This window comes from Lithobates pipiens, unplaced genomic scaffold (assembly GCF_037356315.1).
Source record: "Lithobates pipiens isolate NorthernLeopardFrog02 unplaced genomic scaffold, aLitPip1_a1.2 Scaffold_23, whole genome shotgun sequence".
Classification (NCBI taxonomy): Eukaryota; Metazoa; Chordata; class Amphibia; order Anura; family Ranidae; genus Lithobates; species Lithobates pipiens.
Genome location: NW_027507785.1, coordinates 175,365,289 through 175,392,772, shown reverse-complemented (window position 1 = coordinate 175,392,772; position 27,484 = coordinate 175,365,289). Strand labels below are relative to the sequence as shown.

The following is a 27,484-nucleotide window of genomic DNA, read 5'->3' as shown; positions in this document are numbered from 1 at the left end:
TATATATCAACATGGGGCATCATGATGGAATCGAGGTTGAGTACTATATGCATAGGTTAGAGATCATTCCTACTAGACAGAAAAAGTTTATTTTGTATTTATTGGAATATGCTATGCATTATCTTTTTTTTTTTTCGGTTTAATTTCCCATACTTTTTGCAAATCAAAAATCGTAGTATTTGCAGAAAAGCTTATGGCGCAGGACCCAAAGTGATGCATCTGGTGATATTTTCATAATTATACTATTACATCTAATTCATGTTTTTTTTTTAAATATTTATATAGGATATGAAGATGTTGGCTGGGTAATAAAGAAGAAAACAGTTGGCATCCTTAAAGAAGCATCTTTTGAAGAGGAAGACCTGGAATTACTTTCAAGGGCGTGAGTAGACCTGGAGAACGATGTGTTGGCACTGGCTTTGTGACAGGCCTTTAGGGCAGCACCTATAAGTGGGTGTAAACTGACTGTAGGATTAAAATGCTTTAGTTAGGTTTATCTGCAGGCTGAATAGGAATATTAAAAATATAGGCCAGCCATACCACCTACATGTTTGTTATGCTGCCAGCTTTTTGAGTTTAATCCAAAGTGTTTTGCATGTCCATATACTGTATTTCAAGAATATTGTGTCTGGGATTTAAAGAACATATTTACATTATTTACGTTCATGAAAGTTTAACCGGAATGCATAAGTTAACAACTAGCCAACTGAGCGCTGTAGCTTCACTATATATATGTGATTCTGCTCTTCTGCGTATGGACACGTGCGTCAGCTGTGCCGTGAAGTCGCAGCACAAGCCGATCAGTACACACATAAACACTGGTTAAACGCATCTAACCCTTTAATCACCCTAGAGGTTTAACCCTTCCAGCCAGTGTCAATAGTACAGTATTTTTCTCACTGATCACTGTATTCATGTTACTGATTCCCTGAAAGTGTCAAATTGCTCATCATACTATCTCGGTCCCGGTATAAGTCGCTGATCGCCACCATTACTAGTATAAAAATAAATAAGAATTCCAGTATATATACCATAGTTTGTAGACACTAGAACTTTTGTGCAGACCAATCAATATATGCTTTTTTTTTTTTTAACAAAAATATTTAGCAGATTACATATTGGCCTAAATTAATAAAGAATTTTGATCTATAATCTTTTTTTTTTTTTTTATTATCTTTTATAGCAGAAAGTAAAAAATTTTCTGTCTTTTTATTTTTTGCCCTATAAAATAAAAAATAAAAAAATAAAAAAAACCAGTGGTGATCAAATACCACCAAAAGAAAGCTCTATTTGTGGGAAAAAATTTCATAAACTACATTTGTGTACAGCATTTGAAGTAACTGATCAATTTAGTCTAGTGCTGTTATTATCAGTTACGTATTCCTTTGTTTAGTCCCTATAGTTTAGCTATCAATCAATATGCTAAGCACATGTTATTGGTAATATCAGAATTACTACCACCCTTGGCTATGAAATCAATACACGGTCTAAGGTCAATTAAATCTTATTTATTTCCCAAGGGAATAATACAGCGTGCATTAGGTATTAATAGAAGTTACAATAATACATAGCATACAATCACAGTGCAATCTAAGCCTTATACTTATCGATCCTCGTGACTGGGTCTTCTGATGGAATGAAGAGACAGAGCTCAGGTCACAACCCTTTTTGTCAAACATACTTCAGCCATACCACACCCCATAGCCCATCCTACTCTTTCCCATAGACCAATCAGCGTCTCTGGGGCGTCTCCTCCCCCAGGCTACCAGTCCTGCCATACTTGGCCTCTGGGGGCAGTGTTTGCCCATAATTGCAACTGCTCCGACTGGATTGCTATCTCGTGGCCTAATCTCGGACGCCCCACCAACTGTCCCTCTGTTCTTGCAGACAAGCCGGCGCCATATCCTCTTTGAAGTTCCGTACATTCCAGGTGGGCTGAATAGAAACTCATTCTGCTATTCAAGTTGTGTCACATTCCTTGTTTTTAAACGTGTGAAACTGCCTGGCAATCACTATGGCTGAGTTCGGCTGTACAAACAGCTGTGTAGATGTATAACAATAATTCCTGTCTGATTCCAACATATGCCGCTTTGCGCCTAAACACGGCGCATACCACCCTTCTTCAGACACGGCACCTTTTGAACAGTCCATAATTGTCTTAACGTGTGTGGTTCCCCAACATGTGCTTCCGAACCAGTACCTGTGGCACAGTCCTTAGCTTGTGTAACGCGTGGTTGTTTCCAACGAGCGCTCCAGAGACATCTCTTATGGAACAGTACACAAGTGTCTTACCACGTTGTGTTTTCAACGTGTGCAGAAACAGGTCCTATGGGGCAGTCCATAATTGTTTTACCACGTGATGTTTCCCAACACATGCCGCTTTGCCACTGAGTGACACATCTCCACCATTCTTCAGCGACAGCTTCCATGTCACCATTCTGCATCTTGGGTATCTTCAGGATGGCAGTACAGGCAAGGGGTGCCCATTCATTCACCATTCACCAGCACCCATTCAGAGCAACATATCGCCCAGCTTTCAGACCCTGAGTCACGAGGACGGCCTTTCGCACATGTTTTTAACCTAAAACACACCTTTATCACACTATGCCATGACATAAATCAGCCCATTACCCTAATATACATATATACATAGGACCTCTCAATTTGCGTATCCCGCTCCCCACCTCCTATACATCCTTGCCGTAACTACGGGTCGGGATTAGGCAGGCTTGCTCACGATGGCCTTCCCTACCGCAATTTTGGCACGTCAGTTTTATTCCAGGGCTCTGAGCTGGCAGCAAAGCCTCTATCACATATGCAGAGACCTTACCGTCAGTTCGTCCCTCCACTTGCATAGATAGATGCGAAATCCTCCTATATAAATGTCTGGTCCAACAACACATAACAACTTGCACCAATGACGACACTGCAGCAATAATGAGTAATACCACAACGGGATGTATCAAATAATTCAAAATGCTATTGGCCTTATTGGAATGTCCGAAGATTACCTCCCACCAAGACCCTCCCACATCAGTATCTAATTGATGCACTACCTCCTTTATTTCCTTCTGATTATGATATATGGCTATAGTAGCATTAGCTCTCTCTTGCTGCAGCATCCTCATGAGGCTCTCATCCTTATCCCAATCTGCTAACCATTCTTGTATTTTATTTCCCATACCAAGGTTCAGGGCTCTCAGATTAACCGGGCGGTTCTGGTTGATATCCACCGACAGGTTGGCCATATGCGGTACCACATAGTTCCATTCCTGTGTCTGGATCTCAGAGACACCGCCAAGGGTACACCATGCTCCCCTTGCCATTGTCAGGTTCACCGAACACCCTATTTTCATGATTAAAGTCACATTAGTATCCTTTAGGACAAAGAAGCAAACTCTCCCATGTCCCAAATAATACACTGGTATTCCCTTCCCGGCAATATTCTCCCCATCCAGCACACAGAGTGACGCGTCCTCCCAACATTTCTCATTCACCACTGTGTATTGGCCCGGCATACAAAGGACGTCATGGTCATGCCTCCGACAGAGGGAAATATCAACCTGCCTCCAGCTGCCATACTCTCTGATCACATGTGGGTACGTTAGCCTCAGATGCAATAAAGTAGAGTCCCCAGTCAGTAAGCCCATTGATACCACCGAATACACAGATTGGGTCTGCACTTCTGTATATGGGATCAATGAAGAAGCGTAACATCTCTCATAATCCAAGTCAGTACATCCGATCCAGGCATTCGACCACCAACTTGGATTAGTGTAAGGGATGTGTTTTGGTAAGATCTTACTGAGTTGTGACGCCAGCTCATAAGGCCATTTCCCACCATACAGGGACTGTACAATTAGCTTGATGTTGGTTGATAGTTCCGCCTGTCCCTGCGTGCATGCCAGAGCCCATGACATGTTTTTACCCTGTATCACCACACTATCCACCAACCTCCTAAAATGGCGGATAAAATCTTGAGCTACTTGTACCTGAGTATTTATGTGACGCTGTTGAATATTATCCATAATGTCATTAATTTCTTTCTGAGCAACAAAGCCCCGCTTACTGTCTGAAACTATGGCTGAGAGTTTGTTCCTCAGGAGATCGATGTCCACTCCATTGATAACCCCCATCCCGGCTCCTATTCCCCCTACTATAGTGCTGAATACATCCCTCCTCTTTCGGTCACTCCTCAGAATTAAGCGTCCTGTCTGGACCCCATTCCGCGGAGCAAGCCACTGATATACTGACCGCACTTGATTCATCGTATATTCAGCACATATAGGGTAATATGATTTTACCAACCATTGCGAGACATTGAAATGCCATGTGGTGAAGGCATATTGTACCCTGGTAGCCAGTGTTTGTGGTGAGCTTAGATCTATTTGTAGCGGTTCCCCTTTCTCTAATGGAATATGCTCCTGTGTGTGATCACTGGCACCGCTTATGCAGGGTTTCAACCTCTCAGGTGAGACATCAACCAGGCGTATCTCCCCCATGTCCAATTCTGGTGTCCCACACGTCCAGTAACCAAGAGCTTCTCTGTAGGACTGATAAGACCGAGATACTGCCCCCACAAGGAAATTCTCACCCCGTTGATGTGTCATCTGGAGCTCCCTCGTTTGGCCGACGGCCACCCTACTATGCCTAAGTGTCAGCCTCCTAGGTCTCTGCGCCCTATTACTTTGATCATGCCAGTATATGCCACACATAAAAACATATTTCCCTTCTTTCAATTCTTCACCAAAAACCCCATATCCTACGTCCCTTGTTTCCCAAGGTTTAGATAGGTTGGAATCTTTACCTAACCAATAACCCGTTTCATTCATATATATAGTCACATCTATAAACGGCTGGAGAGTTTCCGGTATGATGTTTTGCAAGTTTTGTTTATACGCACGTCCTTGAGATGTTGAGTTAGGATTAAATCGTCCAAAAGCAAAAGAAACCTTGTATTGCAAATTGCCCTGGTGACCCCATTGGTATGTGTCCGGTAACTTAGGGCTTTCTGATATAATCCTGACCTTTCTCCTTCTTTCATCTCCCCCCTGCATCCCCTTTTGGCCCAACAAGTCCAACATCGATGATACAATTGAAGTGGATGCATGGTTCTCCTCAGGGTTTTCCCTTTCAACATCATCCCCTGAGTATTCGTCTGAGTCAATTTGAGATGTTACATGGCTCAGATGGATCGCCAACACGACAATTATGATCCTTCCATCCATTTTTTTTTTTTCAGAGACTTTGCCAATCTTTGCTCCACCAGGACTCTGAAAAACAAGAACAAGAGCGGAATCAATTCCTATCAGCAGTACCTTTTACATTGATCAGCATGAACCCATCTCTCTATTTCCCTCTTTTTCATGCCTTTTTCACCCTTGTTATCCATGAGCCGCTTTACTTTGACCACCTGATCACTAAGGGCCATAGTGACTGCGAACGGTCCAGTCCAGTTTGCGTCCCATGAAGACTTGGAAACAAAGTTCTTTACCATGACCCTGTCTCCAATCTTCAAGCTAATGGGAGGCCTTCCAGGCTGCTCCTTCTCTTTAGGTGCCATGTTACTTGCAGCAAATTGCAAATACCTCTGTACCTGCTCTTGCAGTTGGACCAGAAATCTGTCCTTTTCCGCACTCTCTCTCAAGGGGGTACTAAGTATTGGGTCTGCTGGGTGGCTAAGGTTCATCATTCTCCCCGTCATCAGCTGATATGGAGTTACTGACGTACTTTTGGCTGTAGACCCTCGTACGGCCATCAGGATTGCAGGCAGATGAATCAGCCAGTTCTTTCCTGATTGCAGTACCATCTTTTTAAGCCTCTCCTTCAATGTTCGATTCATCCTTTCAACCATTCCTGATGATTGTGGATGGTATGGCACATGGAATCTCTGTTCTACACCCAGCAGCTCACAAATATGTTTCATGACCCTGCCGGTAAAGTGAGTCCCCCTATCGGATTCCAGGACTTTGGGGAACCCCCATCTTGAAAAAACTTCGGTCCACAGAGCTCTAGCTGTGGCCGTAGCAGAGTCCTTTCTTAGGGGCAGAGACTCCACCCATTTCGAAAAGACGTCCACCACTACCAGTAGATATCTGTATCCTCCAGGGGTACTTTGCAATGGACCAACAAAGTCAATCTGTAGGTTTTCCCAGGGTCCATTGGCTAATGGTACCCTTGCTAATACTGGTCTCTGTCCCTTTGGCCTAGGGTTCATTTGTGCACATATTAAACATTCCTGCACTACCTGTGAGACTGTGTTTCCCATTGTCTCCCACCAGTACCTAGCTTGTACAAATTTCAAGGTACCCTGAACACCCATGTGGCCTGTTAACCTGTGATTCTCAAGGGCTAAGTCTTTTTGATGTTGGGAGGGAACTACAAACCTTCGTCCTTCTGACGTTTCTTTTAACAGTAGATCGTCTTCCAATACATAATCTTGGGGAGCATCTGCCGCTTTTGCTCTAAGCTGCTTTTTGATTGAGCTCAAGGCCTCGTCCTTATTTTGCTCACCTGCTAAACATGGGGTAGGCATCCTTAGCACCGGCAAGAGTTCATGTGAACCTGCTGTCACCTTCTGCTCCTCAAAATTATGTTCCTCCCATGCCTGCCTCCCTTCCGCATCATAGGGTGTCCACTTGACCCCTATCAGGGCTGCCTCCTTTGCCAGCTCATCTGCCTTGTTGTTACCCACAGTAATTTCCTCTCCACCTTTTTGGTGTGCTCTCACCTTAATGATAGCCACTCTCTGAGGTTCCACACTCGCTCTTTCCCATATGTCTCTTAGCACCGCACTATGTACCAATTCTCTCCCCGAGGCATCACTGAAGCCCCTTGACTGCCACAAAGGCATGTATTCGGTCAGAGACCTTGTTACATAGGCGCTGTCGGAGAATATGGTTATGGGACCTGAACTGAAATGTGTAATGGCCTCTCTCACTGCCTCTAGTTCAGCTCTTTGGGCAGAAAAGCTTCGAGGGCATTTGGTCATGATTTTCTCATTGGTCTGGGGGCACCACAGGGCATACCCTGTGTGAAAACTTCCTTCATCCCAGTACCTTGATCCATCCACCCAGACTTTAAGGTCTCCATTACCCAATGCTAATCTGAACATCTCCTGTGTCCTGGTCCGATGTACCTCCCCACAGTCATGTTGCTCCCCCTCATATTGCATTAATTGTGGGAGAGTGTAGGTGGCATTGTGGGTCACCGCCAGATTCCTGGGTGTCAAATCCACTAGCCATCTGGCTACCCTTTGGGAGGATACTCCACTGAGGGTACGTTCCAGAAGCATTTTAATTGGGGAATGGGGTGTCTGCAGAATGATTTTACCAAACCCCACAACATGTTCTGTGGCGAGAACCGACCAATGCACTGCCAAAAGGTTCCTGACACATTCATCGAATCCCCTTTCTACCGGGCTTAGTACTCTGGACCAATATCCCACAGGTACCCATTTACCCTGCCTCTCCTGCAGTACCACAGCTGTTATTGCTACAGCAGAGGCGTACACTTGTAGTGCAAAGGGCAAATCGGCATTCGGATTGCTCAAAGCCGGGGCCTGCATCAGACTCACCTTTAGCTCGGTGAAAGCTTGTTCATGCTCTCCCAACCAGTCTAAGGGGTCTGTTTCCCTCTTTTCTCCTTTGAGAAACTCATACAGGGGTCTTGCCTTTTCTGCAAAGCCTTCAATGAAGTCCCTGCAGAAACCAACCATTCCCAGGAACTGCCTCAAAGCAGTTTTAGTGATTGGTCTTGGTAGTTTCCTGATAGTTTCACATTTGTTCGGGTCTGGAGTCCTTCCCCCCTGTGAAACTATCACACCTAAGAAACACACTGAATCCTTCATCAGTTGTGCCTTTTTGGGATTTAACTTCAGACCCGCATTCTCGATTAGTGTCAGGAGTTCCTCCAGCAGAGCGTAGTGCTGCTCTTTTGTCTCTGTTTGAAGTAAGACGTCGTCCACATATTGAATGATGCATTCTGGCTCAGAAAATGTCTTCAGAATATCCACCATACAGATGTGGAAGTATGTAGAGCTGGATTTGAACCCCTGGGCCAATCGACAGAATGCATACTGCTTTCCCTGAAATGTAAAGGCTAGCTTGTATTGGCTATCCTCATGTACGGGAATTGAAAAATAGCCATTTGATATATCAATTGATGAGTACACCCTCGCTGAAGGTTTCAGTGCCGTCATCATATCTGGCATCTTAGCAACTACATTTGTAATAGATGGGGTGCATCTGTTTAGCGCACGGAAATCTACAGTGGGCCTCCACCCCCCCTCCTTCTTCACTGGCCAGAGGGCTGCATTTGTTTTAGACTGGCATTCTTTAATTACATTTTGTGCCAATAAATTCCTCACTGTGCTCTCTATGTATGGGATAGATTCGGGTGGAATTTTGTACTGACGCTGAGGTGGCGGATCAGGGCCCTCAATTTTAACAATCATGTTTGAAACCTTACCACATTGCGCTTTAGATGTTGCCCACACTTTGTTATGTTGCCACAAGATTTTAGCCAATATTTGGTCCTCTGTTTTCAGTATTGCCTGCGGGTCAAGGATTTCATTTGTTTTAACTGATGCAACCTCACCGCTGTCTATGACCGTATGCACCTTGCCTTTGTATCTAGACCCTTTCCACAATACCCAATTACATAGATCGAGAATCAGTCCGTGTGCCCCCATGACATCAGAGCCCAAAATAGTGCCCTCATGTGTTGGGGAAAGAAACAAACTGTGTTCCACACATAACCTCTTTATTTCTATGTTTACGGGTATTGATTGCTCAGAGGGTACTAGTTGTCCCCCGAATCCTCTAAGGAAAATTTGCCTCCCTGCAGGATCCTTTTGAAGTTCAATGTTAGTTATGCTGACAGCTGCCCCTGTATCCAAAAGTACATTTGTGCGATGGCCCCCTATCGCCCCTCGGATACGTGGTCTGCCGCTTTTGTCCCTGTCCAGCTGACATATTAGGGACAACTCCGGGGCCTGACATCCCTATGGTTTAAAATAAGGATTGGTTGGGGGAGGGATTTTATACTCCTCGTGGTTTTCCTCAAGCCTTTTCCCTATCCTCTGTACTTCCCCCCGAAGAGAACCATATATTGTAGCATCAGGTGCCTCGTTTGGCTCCTTCGCCACCTTATCTGGTCCAGGTTTTTGCTGTTCCCTCTTATGCCAAGGCTTCTTCTCACCCATGTTCCTCCTAGGCAGTTTACAGTCCTTTATCACATGGCCTGTATTGCCACATCTGTAACACCTGCCTGCAAATCTCACTCTAGGTTCGCTTTTAACTATCTCCGCAACTCTTTTATGGGGCCTATTGTCTTGATCTGTCTCCCGAACCCAGTCCCTTAATATGTTTATAAAGGTCTGATACGAGGTGGCGTTCCTCAGTGCAATTCTGGTATGGTAATCTATACATGTGCATTTATTAGCCATAGAACACAGAAAGCTATTGTCATCAGGAGACATATCAGGACAATTGTAGGTGGCTTTATAAATGGAGAAGTATTCACTGCAAAAGAGTATTGGATCAATTCCCCTCCTAAACTTTGTATTTTCCAGTGCGTCTGAACCCCTAGTATCTCTTCCTCCCATTATGCGCTGCATTTCCCTCATTCTATCTGCCGAGTTCCCCCAATTTGAGTTTAACTCGGGAGATAGACCTCTATGACTCCCGACTGGTGTTTGCAGTTTTTCACACAGTTGCAATGGAAGCCATGCGCGGAGGAGTGCGCATGCATCCCTATTGTTCAAAATGTACTGTGCCACTACCGCTTCCAGCCTGTTCGAGAGACTAATGGGTGAAGCGCTAGTGTCAAACTTTCCCAAAATCTGGCACAAATTTGTGCGATCTTGTATGGAGAGTGTTGTGGATTGGGTGCTACCCTCCCTTTTTATGATATCTAATCCTTGTCCAGTCCTTTCTGGCACAGGAGTGAAGAGAGAAGAACTTTGATTCGGGGACTCTTCAGCATTGTCAGCCGAACATACTGGTTGCTGTTCGATCGGTATTCCTTCTCTCTGATCCTGGGTCACAATGGAATGTGCATCTTTGTTAGCACAGCAATGGGTGTGCACGTTCTCCATTGCCCGTGCTCTCAAAGACACAATGGTATGATCTTTTTGGGCTAGCTGCCTTTTACATTCCTGTAGTTCTGCCCTAAGCATTTCTATCGCATTTACATTCCCAGCCTCCTTCTTTTCTAAAGATGCGATACATTGTTCTCTCAACATACATGTTTCCTTCCATTCATCCAACCCCTGTTCCAATACACTATTCTCAGTCACCAATTGTTCAATCTCATTCCTCATGTCCTCACATTCACAAATATCCGCTATAGCTGCAATATCTCTACTCGCATTTTCTATCTTTCCTAGTAACTCTGTTCTATCCTTATACCACTCCAACTCTTTCTGTTCTGCAATTTCTTTCATTCTCAGCAACATGCGTACAGAATTGGCTATTCTCTTTTTCTTGCCCTTTTTTGAAGATTTTTTATCCTTTATGGCATCATTATGAGTATTGCATTGTTTCAATAGATCATTGAATTGGTGTGTTAAAGCATCCTTTACTATACTGTTGAATTGAATACAAGCATTTTTCCCAAGAAACTCTTCAAGGATATCCATTGACATGCTAATTAGCCTATCCACACTAGATTGCTCAGCCAGTTGCTTAGACAAAAGAAAACAGATAACAAATGGACAACCCCCCCTACTCAAAAAAAACAACAAAAAAAAAACAGATACGAACGTTTAAATCTACAGTGACTTGTGGTTCTACAGCATACAAGACACAAGGCACACTCTTAATCAATGCCTTGGTCTTCTATTGGACCAGAGCTATTTCACTCTCACGTGTGTAGAAATAAAAACCTATACTTCTCCCACTTTTTCCTCAAAGATGTATGGTAATTCCTGCCACTCTCTAACCAACACTGTGCATTAGCAATACACTAAACAATCAGATACCAAGCACACAACGACATAGAGGAAGCTGTTTAGAAGCTAGCTTTGACCTGTAGTCCCACCCCAACTTCAGACAAAAAAAAAACACAGCGGGAAAAAAATAAAAAAATAAAAAAAAAAATAAAAAAAAAATAAAAAATGCAAAAAGCCAAAAACAACAAAAAAAAAAAAAAACAACTACAAATTCGTTTACTCACGAATTTCTTTAGGAGATTCAATGTCCTTCTATCCGATAGCAGGTCATAGGGAATTTCTTTTGGGACAGAATGCTTTTTCACAATCACGTGGATATTTCCACTTTTCCCTCAAAATTGTATGATTTATCCTGTCAATCTGCGGTTATATCACATAACCAGGGATGATCAGTCCCTTATCTCGCCAGTGCGCCAATTTGCCCTCTGGTTACAGTTTCTGCAGCAAACACAACAATAATGTACATATATATATATATATATATATATATCAGTCACAATTCTCACCAGGTTTTACGCGTCCGTTCTACCAGTGGAATATCTCCCAGAATCCTCCTGCTCATCCAAGCGTGGTTTCAGAATTCGCGAGCCAGCGCTAATCTTGTCCACACTAGAGATGATTTTCAGTTCTGGGTGTCTTTGAGGATCGTCGCGACTTACAGGGACTCAGAAACAAAAATACATTAGATTTTCGTGGATTCTGTGTAAAAATACGTACTACACGCCTTCTGGGGTGCCAAATGATGTAACTGATCAATTTAGTCTAGTGCTGTTATTATCAGTTACGTATTCCTTTGTTTAGTCCCTATAGTTTAGCTATCAATCAATATGCTAAGCACATGTTATTGGTAATATCAGAATTACTACCACCCTTGGCTATGAAATCAATACACGGTCTAAGGTCAATTAAATCTTATTTATTTCCCAAGGGAATAATACAGCGTGCATTAGGTATTAATAGAAGTTACAATAATACATAGCATACAATCACAGTGCAATCTAAGCCTTATACTTATCGATCCTCGTGACTGGGTCTTCTGATGGAATGAAGAGACAGAGCTCAGGTCACAACCCTTTTTGTCAAACATACTTCAGCCATACCACACCCCATAGCCCATCCTACTCTTTCCCATAGACCAATCAGCGTCTCTGGGGCGTCTCCTCCCCCAGGCTACCAGTCCTGCCATACTTGGCCTCTGGGGGCAGTGTTTGCCCATAATTGCAACTGCTCCGACTGGATTGCTATCTCGTGGCCTAATCTCGGACGCCCCACCAACTGTCCCTCTGTTCTTGCAGACAAGCCGGCGCCATATCCTCTTTGAAGTTCCGTACATTCCAGGTGGGCTGAATAGAAACTCATTCTGCTATTCAAGTTGTGTCACATTCCTTGTTTTTAAACGTGTGAAACTGCCTGGCAATCACTATGGCTGAGTTCGGCTGTACAAACAGCTGTGTAGATGTATAACAATAATTCCTGTCTGATTCCAACAGCATTTCATGACCGTGCAATTGTCAGTTAAAATGGCGCATTTAAAAAATAGCAGAAAATGGCCTGGTAATGAAGGGGGTTAATCTTCCATAGGTCAGTTGGTTAGAACACTTTGTTTTATTGGCCCTTCAGTGAATGAATCTGCATACAATCTGTTCAATCAGGGACCAATGCATCAGATTTTGGATTCTTACTTTTTGAGGGACTCTATCATGGGTGGCAAAGGGGGGGTGGACAAACTAGTGCAGACACCTAGAGGTCAGAGGCAAAGCTTCCTGCCCCTGTGCCACTGCGTATTCCAGTTTTTGTGTCAGTGAGGCCAAAAGGGGCCAGTAGGAATGCCTGTCTTTCCTACAACAAACCTTTTATGCTCTACAATCTTATCCGTCACCGCTAAACAGTCCCTTCTAATGCTGCTCCATATTTTTTTTCCCCTATCACTACAGCACAATCCTTTCTATCGGCCTCCTCATGATTGGCAAATACCTTCTGCACATATTGCCCTTTCTCATATCCACCACCCCATACCCTCTTCTGATTTTGCCTACACATATTGGCTGCCATTCCTCCTATCATACCCTGCACACTCCTCCTGAAAACACTGGCAACTGCCATACCCTCCACACTCCTCTTCTTCACATACCACCTACTGTCATACCCTCCACACTCCTCTTCTGCTTATACAGCCCACAGTATACACTCCACAATTCCCTGCTGTCATAAGCTCCGTGCTTTCATCTTTCACATACTGCCGGCTGTCTTAACCTCTGCAGTGCTCTGCTAAATATCTGGCTCACCATCATACTCTCTGCACGCCTCTACTACACATCTTACTCTAACAGTTCTTTAAAATCGCTTGTACTGTCTCATACCTTGCCCATTCTGGAATGGGCATATACATATTTATTAACAGAACAAAAGCAAGATAACGTGTAGAAAAAAGTTTGTTATGGTATGTAATAAATTGAGGTTCACTTTTTGTCAAGCTGAAATCTAGATTTCAGCTTAGTGACTGTAAGATAACAAACGTGATACTTGCCTGTTCTGTGCAATGGTTTTGTACAGAGCAGCCCTGAACCTCCTCTTCTGGGGTCTCCCGCTGCCACTCCTGGCTCCTCACTTCTGGGCTTCCAATAGGGAGCCATTTCCTATTGGGGACTTGTGGATGCTCAATCCCGAGCATTAAAGTAAAAAAAAAAACAAAAAAAAAACTTTTACATATACAACCACTTTAAAGCCTAGCTAAACTCAACAACAAATTGTAATATCTTTTACCAGTGCCTAAATGTGGAGGGTGCATTACTTTTCTATTGTAGGCTTTTTCACCGGTTTATACTGTCATAACTTCCTATCCTCACCACACTGCATCCACTGCAGCTTTGTAACCTTAGGGCAGAAGTACAAAACGTCTTGTCTTTTCTTTATCGTACATCACGGGACACAGAGGCCCATAGTAGTAATTACTAAGTGGGTTATATCTCACCTTCAGGTGCTTGACACTGGTGTAATCAATTAGACAGGAAGATTTCTCCCTATATAACCCCTCGCCTACAAGGGAATACCTCAGTTTTTTTGCCAGTGTCTAAGGTGTTGGCTCACGGTTAATGAGTGCTCCTTAGATGGCCTAAACAGGGTCAGGGGCTACGCTATCGGATCCATTCAAAGAGCCAAAACAAAAGCTAAAGTGGATGGTACCCGATGCCTCGATACCAAAGAACGAGGTTTTGCCTGTAACGCTTCTCTTAGGAGAGCTGGGCCCTGAGATCCAGCACCTTGGTCACATTGCTATACCACAGGTTTGCTCTGGCAGGGCTCTATACATGGCCCAAGCCAGTGGACCCTACGTACAGAGGGGAACCCATCCTTGAAGGTCTGGCATGACACCAACCTGCCGTGATGGGTGAAGATTGGGTCGCTGTGATATTCCAGCAGTACCCTGCATCGGGGAATGGTGAGTCTGCATTTGTTTGCAGTGTCTTTATTAAAAGAGCGTTCTGACTATCTGTTTCCCAGTGGCCACTGGGAGCAGTGTGCTGTTCTATCATGCTTGTACGCTGGCTCAGGCAGGCTGCTGTTTTTTCCCCAGCCTCTAGAAGGTGCAGATATGCTTTTAGCCTATTTGTTGTAGGCAGGAAGAAGGGTAGCCATTACCATGTGCTGACAGGTCGGACGGCCTTGGAGACAGAACAGTGGGCCATGAGTGTGTGAGTGCCAGCTTGGAAACAGGTACAGACAAGTCATGATTATATGCTGGGGCATGTACATGCTGTAAGTAGTAGATACACCCCTGGACAATTAGCAGTTCCCTTTAAAAGTGTCATTGTCTGCTTGAGGGCAGGAACAGCATAATATACATGCCTGCAGTTTTGAAATGCTTGTTGTTATAATACATCTTTGAAAGGTTTGAGCATACTGCATATGTGCTTGGTATCCTACAGGTATAAGTATAGGTCCAACTGCAGTTGAACAGGTGCTTGCCTACAGACTTGCTAAATCGCACAGTTACTAAATACATACAGATGCTAATGTGCGCAGTTGCTAAAATCACACAGTTGCTAATACACACAGATGTTGATATCAGCATCTGTGTGTGCTAGCAACTGTGCATATGTACAGTTGCTAAAATCGCTCAGTTGCTAACATGCACAGATGCTGAATTACACAGTTACTAAGGTCACACAGTTGCTTAAAATGCACAGATGCTGAAATACACAGTGGCTAGATCACACAGTGCTAGATCGCACAGTTGCTGCTGAAACGCAAGGTTGCTGCTTAAGCAAATAGGTTGCATAAAGATACGTGATCGTGTGTATACAAAATGCATGTTTGGACATGGTTTTTTTTTTTTTTGTTTTTTTTTTTACACAAGAGAGGCTTGATTGCATAAAGATGGTTGATCATCAGGCTAAAAAAACCTCCACAGGATCCTCATGTAGGAGCTTGCTTTCAAGCTAGCCAAATGCACAACTTCTGGGATGCACAGTTGCTGCTGCGCATTGTTGCTAATGCACAAATGGTTAAATCACATGATTACAGAAACGCACGTTGGCGGAGGATAACTTCCTCTTTACTAGTCCACATGTTGCATAAAATACATGAGTTCGGAATGTACATGATGTGGGTAAAACAAGTAACAGAACATGTTCTGTTGATCACATAAAGATGCATGTTTTCTGTTTTTTACATAGTCGCATGAGGACACTGGGTCACATTAAAGTGCTTTTTTGCACAGAAAAGCCTAAAATCGCATAAAAATGCTGGATCGCACAAGAGTCCTTGGTCACACAAGGGTACTTGTCAACACAGTAGTGGTTATAATGCATAAAATATTTGATCATATAAAAAAATGCAAAATCACATAAGGATGCATGATTGCCTAAAGTTGCATGATCGCCTAGATTGGCATGGTTACATAACGGGGCATGTTAATTTAAGTTTTCCTTAAATATACAGGATTCCTATAGTATGACTCCAAAGACATGCAGGTAGGCTAATTGGCTTCTGTCCAAAATTGGCCCTAGTATATGAATGGGGACCTTGAATTGTGGGCTCCTTGAGGATAGGGACCGATGTGAGTGTGCAATGTACAGGGGTAGGGACAATTGTGGGCACTCACTCAGGTTGAGCTGGATGGAATGGTGTCTTTATTCAACCTTACTAACTATGTAACTATGATATGCTAACCCAAGTATTCTTGTGTCATAAGATCCTGCCAATATACTATTGAGCACAGTTTCTCCTGCACTGAACCTCTACCCCTCATTGGGGTATAGATAAGTAAGGTTGTATTTGTTGTTGGTCTGCCCTCTTGCGGTCTGTTGCGGCTTTAGAGGCAGTATGTTCTAGTTATATGATGTGCCTGGTTGCGGTCTGCTACCGCATCAGAAGATCTGCCCCTGCAAGGGCAATGTTTGGCCCCTGTGTGGGTAATTCTGTATGTTGTACTCGAAGTCAATCTGTGGATAGAATGGAAAGGAACAAAGAATATAGAACTGAAGTGTGCCGGGGTCACGTGGTCAGTATGCCTAAAAGGGGGCATACCCAAGTATGAAATGTAATAAATGGAAATAAAAAGAAAAAAGGAATGGGTGGGTGGGACACGAGAGCCAGCATCCACAAGAAGAGGAAGCAGAGGAGGGCAGGCTTTATACAGCCTGACTCCTCCTACAAGCACATGCTGACCTGCGGTCAGCCTTACAATTGTACTCTGAGGCAATCTGTGGATAGAATGGAAAGGAACAAAGAGCAACAAAGAACATAGACCTGAAGTGTGCCGGGGTCACGTGGCCAATATACCTAAAAGGGGGCAAAAAATAACACAGTAGGATGAAAGCTTAACAACCAGATTACACAGTGAATTTAATGTCTAACCTGGTGTGATGGCAATGAAGTATGTACTTTGCTGCAGAAAGGGGAGTGCCCGGAAAGGCAGTAGAGGACCATCCCAGAGTTTGACAAATGTAACAACTAACCAAGCTGGCATAACCCAACCCCCCGAGCACCACACCTTGCCAGGCCCCCAGAACCTGTAAACAGTGCCGCCCCCAAATGCTGCGTCTCAAGAACATGCAGATGTAACAGAGAAGGCCAGGGTGCCAACTAGTTGATTGGCTAAAGTAAGTGAGACCCTGGGCCCAAAGCACCACTCCCCTGGCAGAAAGAACCACAAAAGCTAGCTAGCACTGCCTTGAGCCCTAAGCTGGCAACAAACGCAAAAGGAGACCTGCGAGTATGTCAGATGCGACACGTAATAAGACCCATAATGGGAAGTCAGCCGAGCACATCAGGGGGTCTACTCTGCCGGCACCCTGAGGATGGCTTCAATCAAAAATGCAGAACATAAAATAACCTGATGGGTCATCCAACATGAATGCTGAGACTCCACTCGATACGCCCTGAAAGAGCTTGTGGGCCGATACGAGCTGGAAGAGGCCAAAAAAACAAACAAATAGAAACATAGGAACTGGATGTTAACCATCAGGACTGGAAACCTAGACCGGAAAGCCTGGAAAACAAGCCAAGCAGTGTCATGAGCCTTCCTAGTATTCAAACAAAACCTAAAGATCAAGGCTGCTACGTCAGCCAAATGGAAAACCAATCCACCACGAAACTGGAACTGAAGAGAGTGCGACGCTGGTACCTGCTTCTGAGACCCGAGCCTACTAAAACCGGCCCAGGCCCCGAGAGGGTCCCGGGTTCCATTAAAGCCCCTGAGCCAGTAGACGCTGCGGAGCTGCAATAGGCTGACTAACCAATAGTTCCATACCATTGCACAACTCCTGGCCGGACGTAGCTAGGAAATTAAAAGGTAGTGTGGAATGGCACCCAACTGGTCAGGAACCCAACTAACGAGAGAACCGTGAGCAGACAAAGAAACCAGTGACAATGTAACCTGCAAGAAGGAAATGTGACTGAACAAAAAAAATGAGAAGCGTGAGCTGATAACCGTGAGCAGCACAAGAACCGAAGCTGCACGAAAACACGAGCCGCATAAGAAACGCAGGTTGCATGAGAACGTGAAACAATGAAACCACGAGAGAAAACCCTGAGGGCACAAGAGAAACCTTGAAAACAAGAGAAACGTAACGTTGCATGAGAAACGTAACATTGACCGAAAACCGTAACCTTGCACGAAAAACTGTAATTGGCATGAGAACCGTAAACTGTATGAGAAACGTAAATTGCATGAAACGGAAAATCGCATGAAAAACGTACCTGCATAATGACGAGCCGGATGAGAAACTAACTGCATGAGAAACGTGAGTAAGAACAAAATGTGTGTGGTGAAAGAACAGATGAGAAGACTTGCCACCGACCAAGCCATAGGCGTGATGGGTAACCCGCGGTGGAAGAACATGACAACCCAACTCTGTGTGAAACAACCAGAAAACCTAATAACAACCCACCCGTGACACAACAAACCCCCTGGTACCTGACAAGTATAAGGACGTGGGTGCCAAAATGCCAACACTACCCTAATGAATGCAGAAACGAGCCCGAGCAACCTGCAGCACCAAGACAGGAAATTAAAAACGAACACTCAGGGCTAAGGTACCCACAGACCGTGGTGGGTAGTAGTAAAGGTGTAATGGTGAATGTATACGTATGATGTGTGGACTACAGGCGAGAAGATTGTGGGACGACAATCAATTAACGAAACCTCAGCCCATATGGACCTGTAGACGTGACAGATCCTGGATGTAAGTACCAGCTAACTGCAATGCTGCAAACTAAGGGCAACATGAAACGTGCAACATATGGGAATACGTCAGAAACATGGAAAAACGTAAGGAACATGGAAAAGAACGTAAGCCACATGGGAAAACGCAAGCCACGAAAAACCATAAAAATTGCCTGAGACACGTAAATTGCAACAGACACGTAGATAGCATGGGAAACGTAAAACCAGAGAACCATAAATTCCAGGAAAACCATATAAGAACCGTAAATTGCGTAAAACGACACTCGTCTGAGAACCGCAAACGCATGAGAAATACAAATTGCAAGAGAACCCATAAATTGCATGGAAACCATAAATTGCATGAGAAACGCCCATTCCATGAGAAAAGCGAATCGCATGAGACCAAAATTGCATAAATAAAGCAAGATTGCGTAAGAACGTCAACTGCATAACCGAAAATTGCCTGAGACGCCAATTGCCTGCGAACAGTAAAATCCGTAAGAAACCGTAATTTGCATGAGAAACGTAAAACCTGCAAAATGGATATCGCATGACAACTGTAAATTGCGCTAGAATGTGATTTGTACAAGAATAACACCACATTAGAACGTAACCTTGTGAGAATGTACGCCACATGAGAACGTACATCACATAGGAATGTAAATTGCAGAAGAACCATAATTTCCATGAGTGCGTGCATTGCATGAGAAAGTTCAGCCCATGAGAACGTGAAACACACATGAGAACATAATAGCATGAGAAACTGTAAATTGCATGAGAAAATCGTAACTATATGAGAAACCGTAAATTGCATGAGAGAACGGAAATTGAACGAGAACGTAAATTGCACGCCAGTATACACTTGCCCTACCTGCGAGATCAAAACGATACCGGATCTGAGTGAGAGAGGAGCTGGCAGACTGCGGCTCAGATCAGCAAGGACCGAACTGCCCCCCCCCCCCTGGCGGACACCAGGAGAAGCGGGTGGGCGGCCAAGTTCTCCAATTTAGGTGCCCTCGGGGCCACCAGGTGGACGGACCCCCCCCTCCCCCGGCAGAACTAGGTGGCCAAATCCTCCCCCCGGCAGAACCACCAGGAGAAGGAGGCGGCTGGGAGAAGCGGCTCCCCGGAGCCACCAGGCGAACCCCCCCCCCCCCCCAGCAGAAGCAGGTGACCTAACCTCCCGCCTCCCCCCGGCAGAAACACCGGGAGGAGGAGGCGGGCGAGAGAAGCATCTCCCCTGCATCCACCAAGTGGACTAACCCCCCCCCCCCTCCTCTCGGCAGAGGCAAGAGATCTTATTTCCCCCCCCCCCCCGGCAGAAACACCGGGAGAAGGAGGGGGTGGGAGAAGCGGCTCCCCCGGAGCCACCAGGCAGACGAACGCCCCCCTGGCAGAGGCAGGCGACCTAACCTCCCCCCTCCCCGAGGCAGAAACACTGGGAGAAGGAGGCGGGTGGGAGAAGCAGCTCCCTAGATGAGACTGGAGCCTCCAATCAGACAACCCCCCCCCCTTCCCCCGGGCAGCACGCCAGGAGAAACGGTCGGGAGAAACAAAGCAGGCACCCTCTCGTGGAGCCGGACAAGTCGACACGAGAGGAGGAGGCAGAGGAGGGCAGGCTTTATACAGCCTGACTCCTCCTACAAGCACAGACTGACCTGCGGTCAGCCTTCCAATTAACTAAAAACAATAAAAAAATATATACTGGATTCCTTCTGTTCATAGGAATAACGTGTCTGCATGGATACATGTTGTGTAATGTTGCATAATACGTTCATAAAACACATGCTTACAAGATGCCTGTTCCATAGCACACGTGTTATAGGTATGCGTGTATACAGCGCGCACTTTCTTGTTTTGCCTAAAACATATTTGTATGAATTCATGCTTCCATGAACGTACGCTTCCATAGAGGCATATGGTGTTAATACCGACCTCATACACAGTCGTTAAGGAGCTTGGAGTGTTTGGGATGAAGCCCAAAAAGGGGTCAAGGCAAGGAAGAGTTCCTTACTTTTTCCTTTTTCTAAGGTGCTAGGGAAGATGGCTTCATTCAAAGTGGTTCCCTATGCTCAGTTTCGTTCAAGGCTGCTATAAATCTTATTCTGGGGTGCCTGGAACAAGTAGATCTTAACCTAGGCATTATCCAAAGGGTCTGGTCCCAGGGATACGCCAGAACCTCAGCAAAGATGGCAGCAAGGAAGATCCTTTATGCTGATTTAGCTAGGAGGTTGTGGCTACGAAGGCTGGCCTCTAGGGATGGAGACCAGTTCTGAAAGAGACCACTGCCCAGGGGAAGTGGTCAAGCTCAGAGAGCCTTGACTGTCAACATTCTAGAACTTCCGATGGTACATCTGGCTTAATGGCCTGGGTGTTTAGATTTCAGGATTGTTCTCTCAGGGTACAATCCGACAATGCCGCATCAGTGGTTTTCTTCATTTACCAAGGAGGCACTAGAAGTCACGCGGCCAGAGGGAAGTGGGCCATGTTCTGGTTTGGGCAGCGGAGCTTGTACCTTGCCTATCGACAATCTTCATTTCGTGAAATGGAGGACTGACAGACAGCTCTCTGGAGCCGTCAACAATTGTTCCTGGGAGAATGGCCTCTGCACCAGACTTTTGCTGACCGGATAATTTGGGTGTCCAAGTTCAACAAGAAGTTGGACAGCTTTGTGTCAAGGGCTAGGGATTCACTCACGAATGGGAAATGCGTTAGTGACCCAGTGGGATCAGATTTTCACAGATTTATACGTTCCTGTCAGTTCAGCTGCTCACACAGTTTCTAAGCAGGTTCAAAGTGGAAAGGAAGCCGGTAATACTACTAGCCCGGCATGGCCCAGAAGGTCCTGGTATGCAGAGATCATGAGGTTGGCAGTAGGGAAACCATGGACTCTTCCATGTAGTCCAGACTTGCTTTCGTAAAGGGCCGGTATTCCATCCGGCCTTACAATCTCTAAATTTAATGGTTTGTCTATTGAAGCCCACATTTTAAAGAATCAGGGGGCTTTCAGCTTCAGTGCTAATAACCCTGATTAATGCAAGAAAGCAGGCCTCTAGGACCATTTATTATAGGGTCTAAAGGGTCCATGTTTCCTGGTATGAAAACCAAAAGATTGCATTCTTGGAGGTATGTCATAGGTAGAATTCTTGCCTTCCTACAGTTGGGGGCAAAAATTAAGCCATCTTGAATACCATCAAGGGTCAGATCTCTGCCTTTATCATTTGTTTTGAAAGGCCACTTGCTTCACATTCTTTAATCTGGGCCTTTTTATACAAGGGACAGTGTGTATAAATCCGCCAGTTGGGTCGCACTTGTGCCCTTAGGGTTCAGTTTAGTTTTTTGGCTTGCAAGGACAGCCCCTTGGGCCGATGCACTATATTCCGTTGATCCTCCTAACGGGGGAATTGGTGTTCTTGGTTGTGATAGCCTCTGCAAGAGTTTGCGTTGGCAGCTTTCATTTTTATAGTGCCATACTTAATTATTCTTAGGGATAGGGTGATGTTAAATCCTCACCTAGTCTTTTTTTCCTAAAAGGATCTAGCTGTCATTTGAATCATGACGTTTCTTACCTTCCTTTTACCAGAACCTTGTTCTGCGGAAGGAAAGTTTTATTACTTCCTCTCAATATAGTGAGAGCGGTAAAGGTATATTTGAATATTTCAGATACGGGAAACTGACATTTGTACTGCTAGAGGGCCCTAAAAAATGGGCAGGCAGCGTTTAAATCTGCTATTAAAATGGTTACACTCTCCCGTTGTAGTGAGAGCAGTCAAGGCCTATCTGAAGCGATTGCTCAGATATGGAAAACTAATGTTTTCGGTGCTACCAGGAGGTCTCAGGAAAGGGCAGATAGTGTCTAAATCAACTATTTTAATGTTGATTTGTCAAGTTATTCAGGCTTGCCGTTTGAAGAAAATTTTTTCTCCTTTTAGAGTGCACTTTACCAGGGCAGGAAGCGCTTCATGGGCAGTGCGTTACCAAGCCTTTGTGACTCGGATTTACAGGGTTGCTACTTGGGTCGTTTGTGCATACGTTCGCTAATTTCTATCAGGGGAATGTAAGACGGCAAGAGGATGCTGCTTTTGGCACAGTATACTGCAGGCAGCAGTATAGGTAATAAAGGTCTGATGGCGATCTGCGTTTATTTGCGTCTCCCTCCCCTCAGTAGGCATTGCTTTAGGACATCACACTTGGTAATTATTACTATGAGCCTCTGTTTCCCATGATGTATGATAAAGAAAATAGGATTTTTATAACAACTTACCTGTAAAATGCTTTTCTTGGAGTACATCACGGGACACAGAGTTCCTACCCCTCTTGTGGGACACTTATTGCTTTTCTACAAAAACTGAGGTATTCCCTGTAGGGGAGGGGTTATATAGGGAGGAAACTTCCTGTCTAATTGATTACACCAGTGTCCAGCACCTGAAGGTGAGATATAACCCACTTAGTAATTATTACTATGAACCTCTGTGTCCCGTGATGTACGATAAAGAAAGGGATTTTACAGGTAAGTTGTTATAAAATAATATAATAAATAAAATAATGTAATTTTCTTCCCCATAACATAGGGAAGAGGAAATTGTCCAGAGATTGCTGGAAAAAATGTAACTGAGAAGAGTGCAGTGCAGGCAGAGCACAGAAGTATCAGCTCACAAGATTTCTGGCAGGGTCAACAAATATATTTGTGCACGTATGAACAGATATGGCAACACATTTTTTAGATGTTCTGTATATTTAACAGACACAAAAAAGAAAATTTATGAAGGTTCACTGTTAGGATTCACATTTACTTTTACTAGGCTGGAATTTCAAGAATTTACATATTCGAAACATAGTAAAAAAAGGTTCAAAACCTGTGGCTCACCTCTGTAGCTTTATGTACCGTGAAGAACAACTTAACCAAATTTAGTGCTGGAAACTGTAAATGACGTTGTTGCATCATGGTTGTACTGTACTATGCTTGATAATATTACAATTCCCTGCCTGCTCTGATGGAAAATAAATGAGAGTGTCCAGTCCACTGGTGTAGCGATGGAAAGCCTGTAAAATATTGTAATGAATCAATTCTTTACCGATTTTATTTTCAATAATTATTCATGTCATTTTACTAACGCATATTATTTTCATACTTAGTGCTTTTCCTGGAGGACTGGACCTATAATCGCTTCCTCTCACAATGGCATCCATTGATCCATATCAGTATATAATAGTAAGCATATTTTTGTTTCTATTATTTTAGGATGTACTGTATATGTCATTAAAAAAAATAAAAATAAAAAAAAAAAACTGTGAGGAAATAACCTGTTAAAAAATGCTAAGAGTTCTTTGATGGCAAATGCAACAACCTGGGAATCATTCTGAATCTTTGATTTGAGATCCTTTTGAACATTCTGTATTACAAATTTATATACTGATTTAACTTTCTTCAAGGTATTTTTCAATATATTGGTGAAAATGCAGTATAACGCATGAAAGGTTTTTGTGACGAAATACTGTATATATTGTAACCTTTGACCATTCAATTGAGTAATTTAAACATGCCGGTGTTCAAAATGTAGCTGACTGATGAAATGTGTGGGGGTGCCTATAAGCTAGAGCATTGTTTTTTGTTTTTTTTTGTTTGTTTTTAAGCATGACTCAGCACTATTATGTATTATAGCGAATTGTGCATGATAATGGTAATAGAAGGGGCCTTTAAAAGATTTCTCTAAGTACCATTTTAAAAGTTTTAAAAAAAATTACCTTTTGTAAAGATTTCATTTGTTACCTACATACAGTGAGGGGGAAAAAGTATTTGATCCCCTGCTGATTTTATATGTTTGCCCACTAACAAATTATCAGTCTATAATTTTAATGGTAGGTTTATTTTAATAGTCAGAGACGGAAGAATAATAAAAATATAAAGAAAAACACATTTCAAAAAAGTTATAAATTGATTTGAATTTTAATGACTGAAATAAGTATTTGATCAGCAAGATTTCTGGCTCCCAGGTGTCTTCAGTACAGGCAGGGCCACTGATAAGCCAGTACAACTGACCCTGTTGTACCGGGCCCGGCCAGCAGGGGGGCCCGAGCAATCTTAACAGCATTTAGAAGAATAAAAAAAAAAAAAAAAAAAAAAAAAAAGCCTGACTGCACAGGGCTGACCGAGGGAGGAGAGCATCACCCCAGGAGCCTGGATATCACCAACGTTTAGATAACACATGGGTCTATGGATAAGAGAAGAGCGGACATGTATTCCTATCAGCACCCGAGCCTGCCTCCCCCCCTCCTCGGGAAGGACAGAACACCGGAGCTCTCCTCAAGGTAAGATAACAGGTGACAGATTGCATTCTTCTCCTGTGATCACCATTGTTCTGCCTCTGTACAAATCTGTGCTGTAAACTTGCCCCGTACCTCAGCAGGACAGGTCTGGTGGAAGTGAAAGCTAAATTCATGAATATGTTAGGAAAATAATGGGACTTTTCAGGTACTACACACAGATGCATTTCACAAAATCATTCTTTTAATATATGTGTATGTTGAATATATTTATATAGCACCTGAAAAGTCCCAGTATATTTTTACCATATTCATAAAGTTGAGTATTAACAGCAAACAAAGTGTATATGTGTATGTATATGCGTGTATAGTCCAATCTTGCTGTGTGTGTGTGTGTGTGTGTGTGTGTATATAGACTCTTTCACTTACCTGTTTCCATGCTCCAGCCAGCTGCAGAGCCCTCTTCCTCCACCAAACCTCAGCCTCATCACATCGCAAGGGGGCTGAAGTGTGAGCAACTGAGCATAGTCAGTAAAACGTACACAGCCGCTGTAGGGAACCATTCAGCGCTGGAAGAAACCAGCTACAGCAAGAAATTGGGTAAAGCTGGGTACACACACATCAAAATTCAGTTTAGCAATAATCGTCCAAATTTTGATCTATGTGTAGCCCTCCCTGTTAGAAGCCAATCATTATACCACCTTAGTATATTCATATGCCATCCCACATACTGACTCCTACCACCTTTGATCACTTCAAATCACTGAAGTGGTCATTGTGGTTAGAATGTTCCTTTAATATCTCTCAGAAAAAGTTAACCTCTGTATACGGATTCCATTTCATTTGATCATCCTCTAGTGGGGTTAAATTGGTGGGGGGGGGGGGGTGCTGTCTGTATACCCTAGCCTCTCGGTATAGAGGCGGGGCCAGGGATGGGGCTAAAGGGGGCCCCATGATTGCTATCAGCAGTCCTGAATACAGGTAACAAGCTGAGGTAAGGCGAACTCCCTTAAAGGGAGTGCTCCTAATCTCAGCTTGTTACCTGTATAACGGCACCTGTCCACAGAAGCAATCGGATTCCAATCTCTCCACCGTTACCAAGACCAAAGAGCTGTCCACATATGTCAGGGACAGTATTGTAGACCTATACAAGGCTAGAATGGACTACAATTTCAATGTCCATGAGAAGGATGGGGAATTGGCCCAGGACTACACGGGAGTATCTTGTCAATGATCTTAAGGCAGCTGGGACATAGTCGCCAAGAAAACAATTGGTAACGCACTACGCCGTGAAGGACTGCAGCACCTGCAAGGTGCCCCCTGCTCAAGAAAGCACATTTACAGGCCTGACTTAAGTTTGCTAATGAACATCTGAATGAGGAGAACTGGGTGAAAGTGTTGTGGTCAGATGAGACCAAAATCTAGCTCCTTGGCATCAATGCAACTCGCTGTGTTTTGAAGAGGAGGAATGCTGCCCGTGACCCCAAGAACACCATCCCCACCATCAAATATGGTGGTGTTTATCTGCTAAGGGGACAGGATGACTTCACAGCATCAAAGGGACGATGGACGGGGCCATGTACCATCAAATCTTGTGTGAGAACCTCCTTCCCTCAGCCAGGGCATTGACATGAGTCATGGATGGGTATTCCAGCATGACAATGACCAAAAAAACACAGCCAAGGTAACAAATGAGTGGCTCAAGAAGAAGCACATTAAGGTCCTGGAGTGGCTTAGCCAGTCTCCAGACCTTAATTGCATAGTAAATACAGTATGCGGACAGAGCTGAAGGTTCGAGTTACCAATCGCCAGCCTGAGTGGGACAAAATCCCTCCTGAGATGTGTGCAAATCTGGTGGCCAACTTCAAGAAACTGTTATAAGTAAAGTTGCGCTATATCACAGATGAAAAATTAAAAAAATAACCTAATACAAAAAACAGACCAATAGTGAAAATCTGTGAAAATAGTCTCAATCTGAAATATTGAATATTCAAAATTTAAATATTGCTCCAACAGTTCACATTATTAAAAGGTCCCAAGAACGAAAACTCCTTTTAGTGAAAATGACAACGTCCCCACACTGCAGATAAAGTGACACCTCCACCATAAGAAATGCCTGTTTACCAGCTGGTGTGGACCCCCTGTTATGGGAGATCTATCTCATTTGTGGCTCAATAACCAGCCAGAGCCTTTGTTTCCATAGGGAGCTGTATATACAGCAATCCCACCATGTATAAAATTATAGGACCACAGTACAGCGACTGATGCGACTCAATCATAGCAGAAAGTTTTTACGGATGTCCTCCAATTAGTTAGAAAATGATAGTTTCCTGGCTGTAATACTGACCCTCTTGCTTTAGTAATTTGTGTTGCTTAACCCAGAACAGGTATGCATGTAGGGCCATCCTTATCAGCTTTGTTTCAGGATAGTGACTTGGAAAGCGTTAAAGTGTATGTTGCCCCCACATTTCATATTTTTGATGTGTCTGTGCTACCATGTTTTCTATGGACTGCTTCCTTTCTGTGAAATACCTGGTGATTTCCCAGTCCTCCTGCTTTCTTGTTACAAACTGACCACGCCATGCATGGAAGCATCC

General features: G+C 43.9%; 2 protein-coding genes across 2 annotated transcripts in view; one reads left to right on the top strand and one right to left on the bottom strand.

Moving 5' to 3' along the window:
* The window catches only part of PLA2G4A (phospholipase A2 group IVA), a 387,554-nt gene that overhangs the window by 105,887 nt on the left and 254,183 nt on the right, over nt 1-27,484 (top strand). Inside the window, exons 2-3 of the mRNA XM_077452645.1 lie at nt 286-382; nt 23,760-23,835. Of these exons, the coding sequence (XP_077308771.1) occupies nt 23,803-23,835 (33 nt within the window). The 5' untranslated portion in view covers nt 286-382; nt 23,760-23,802. The remainder of the gene's footprint in view (nt 1-285; nt 383-23,759; nt 23,836-27,484) is intronic.
* Nucleotides 8,873-11,039, bottom strand: LOC143928045 (posterior protein-like). Its single transcript, XM_077452643.1, has one exon. The coding sequence runs from the start codon at nt 10,646-10,648 to the stop codon at nt 9,005-9,007; it is 1,644 nt and encodes a 547-aa protein (XP_077308769.1). The 5' UTR covers nt 10,649-11,039; the 3' UTR covers nt 8,873-9,004.

Coding starts and splice junctions, on each gene's coding strand:
- LOC143928045 (XM_077452643.1), bottom strand. CDS start 10,648: ATGTCAATGGATATCCTTGAAGAGTTTCTTGGGAAAAATGCTTGTATT.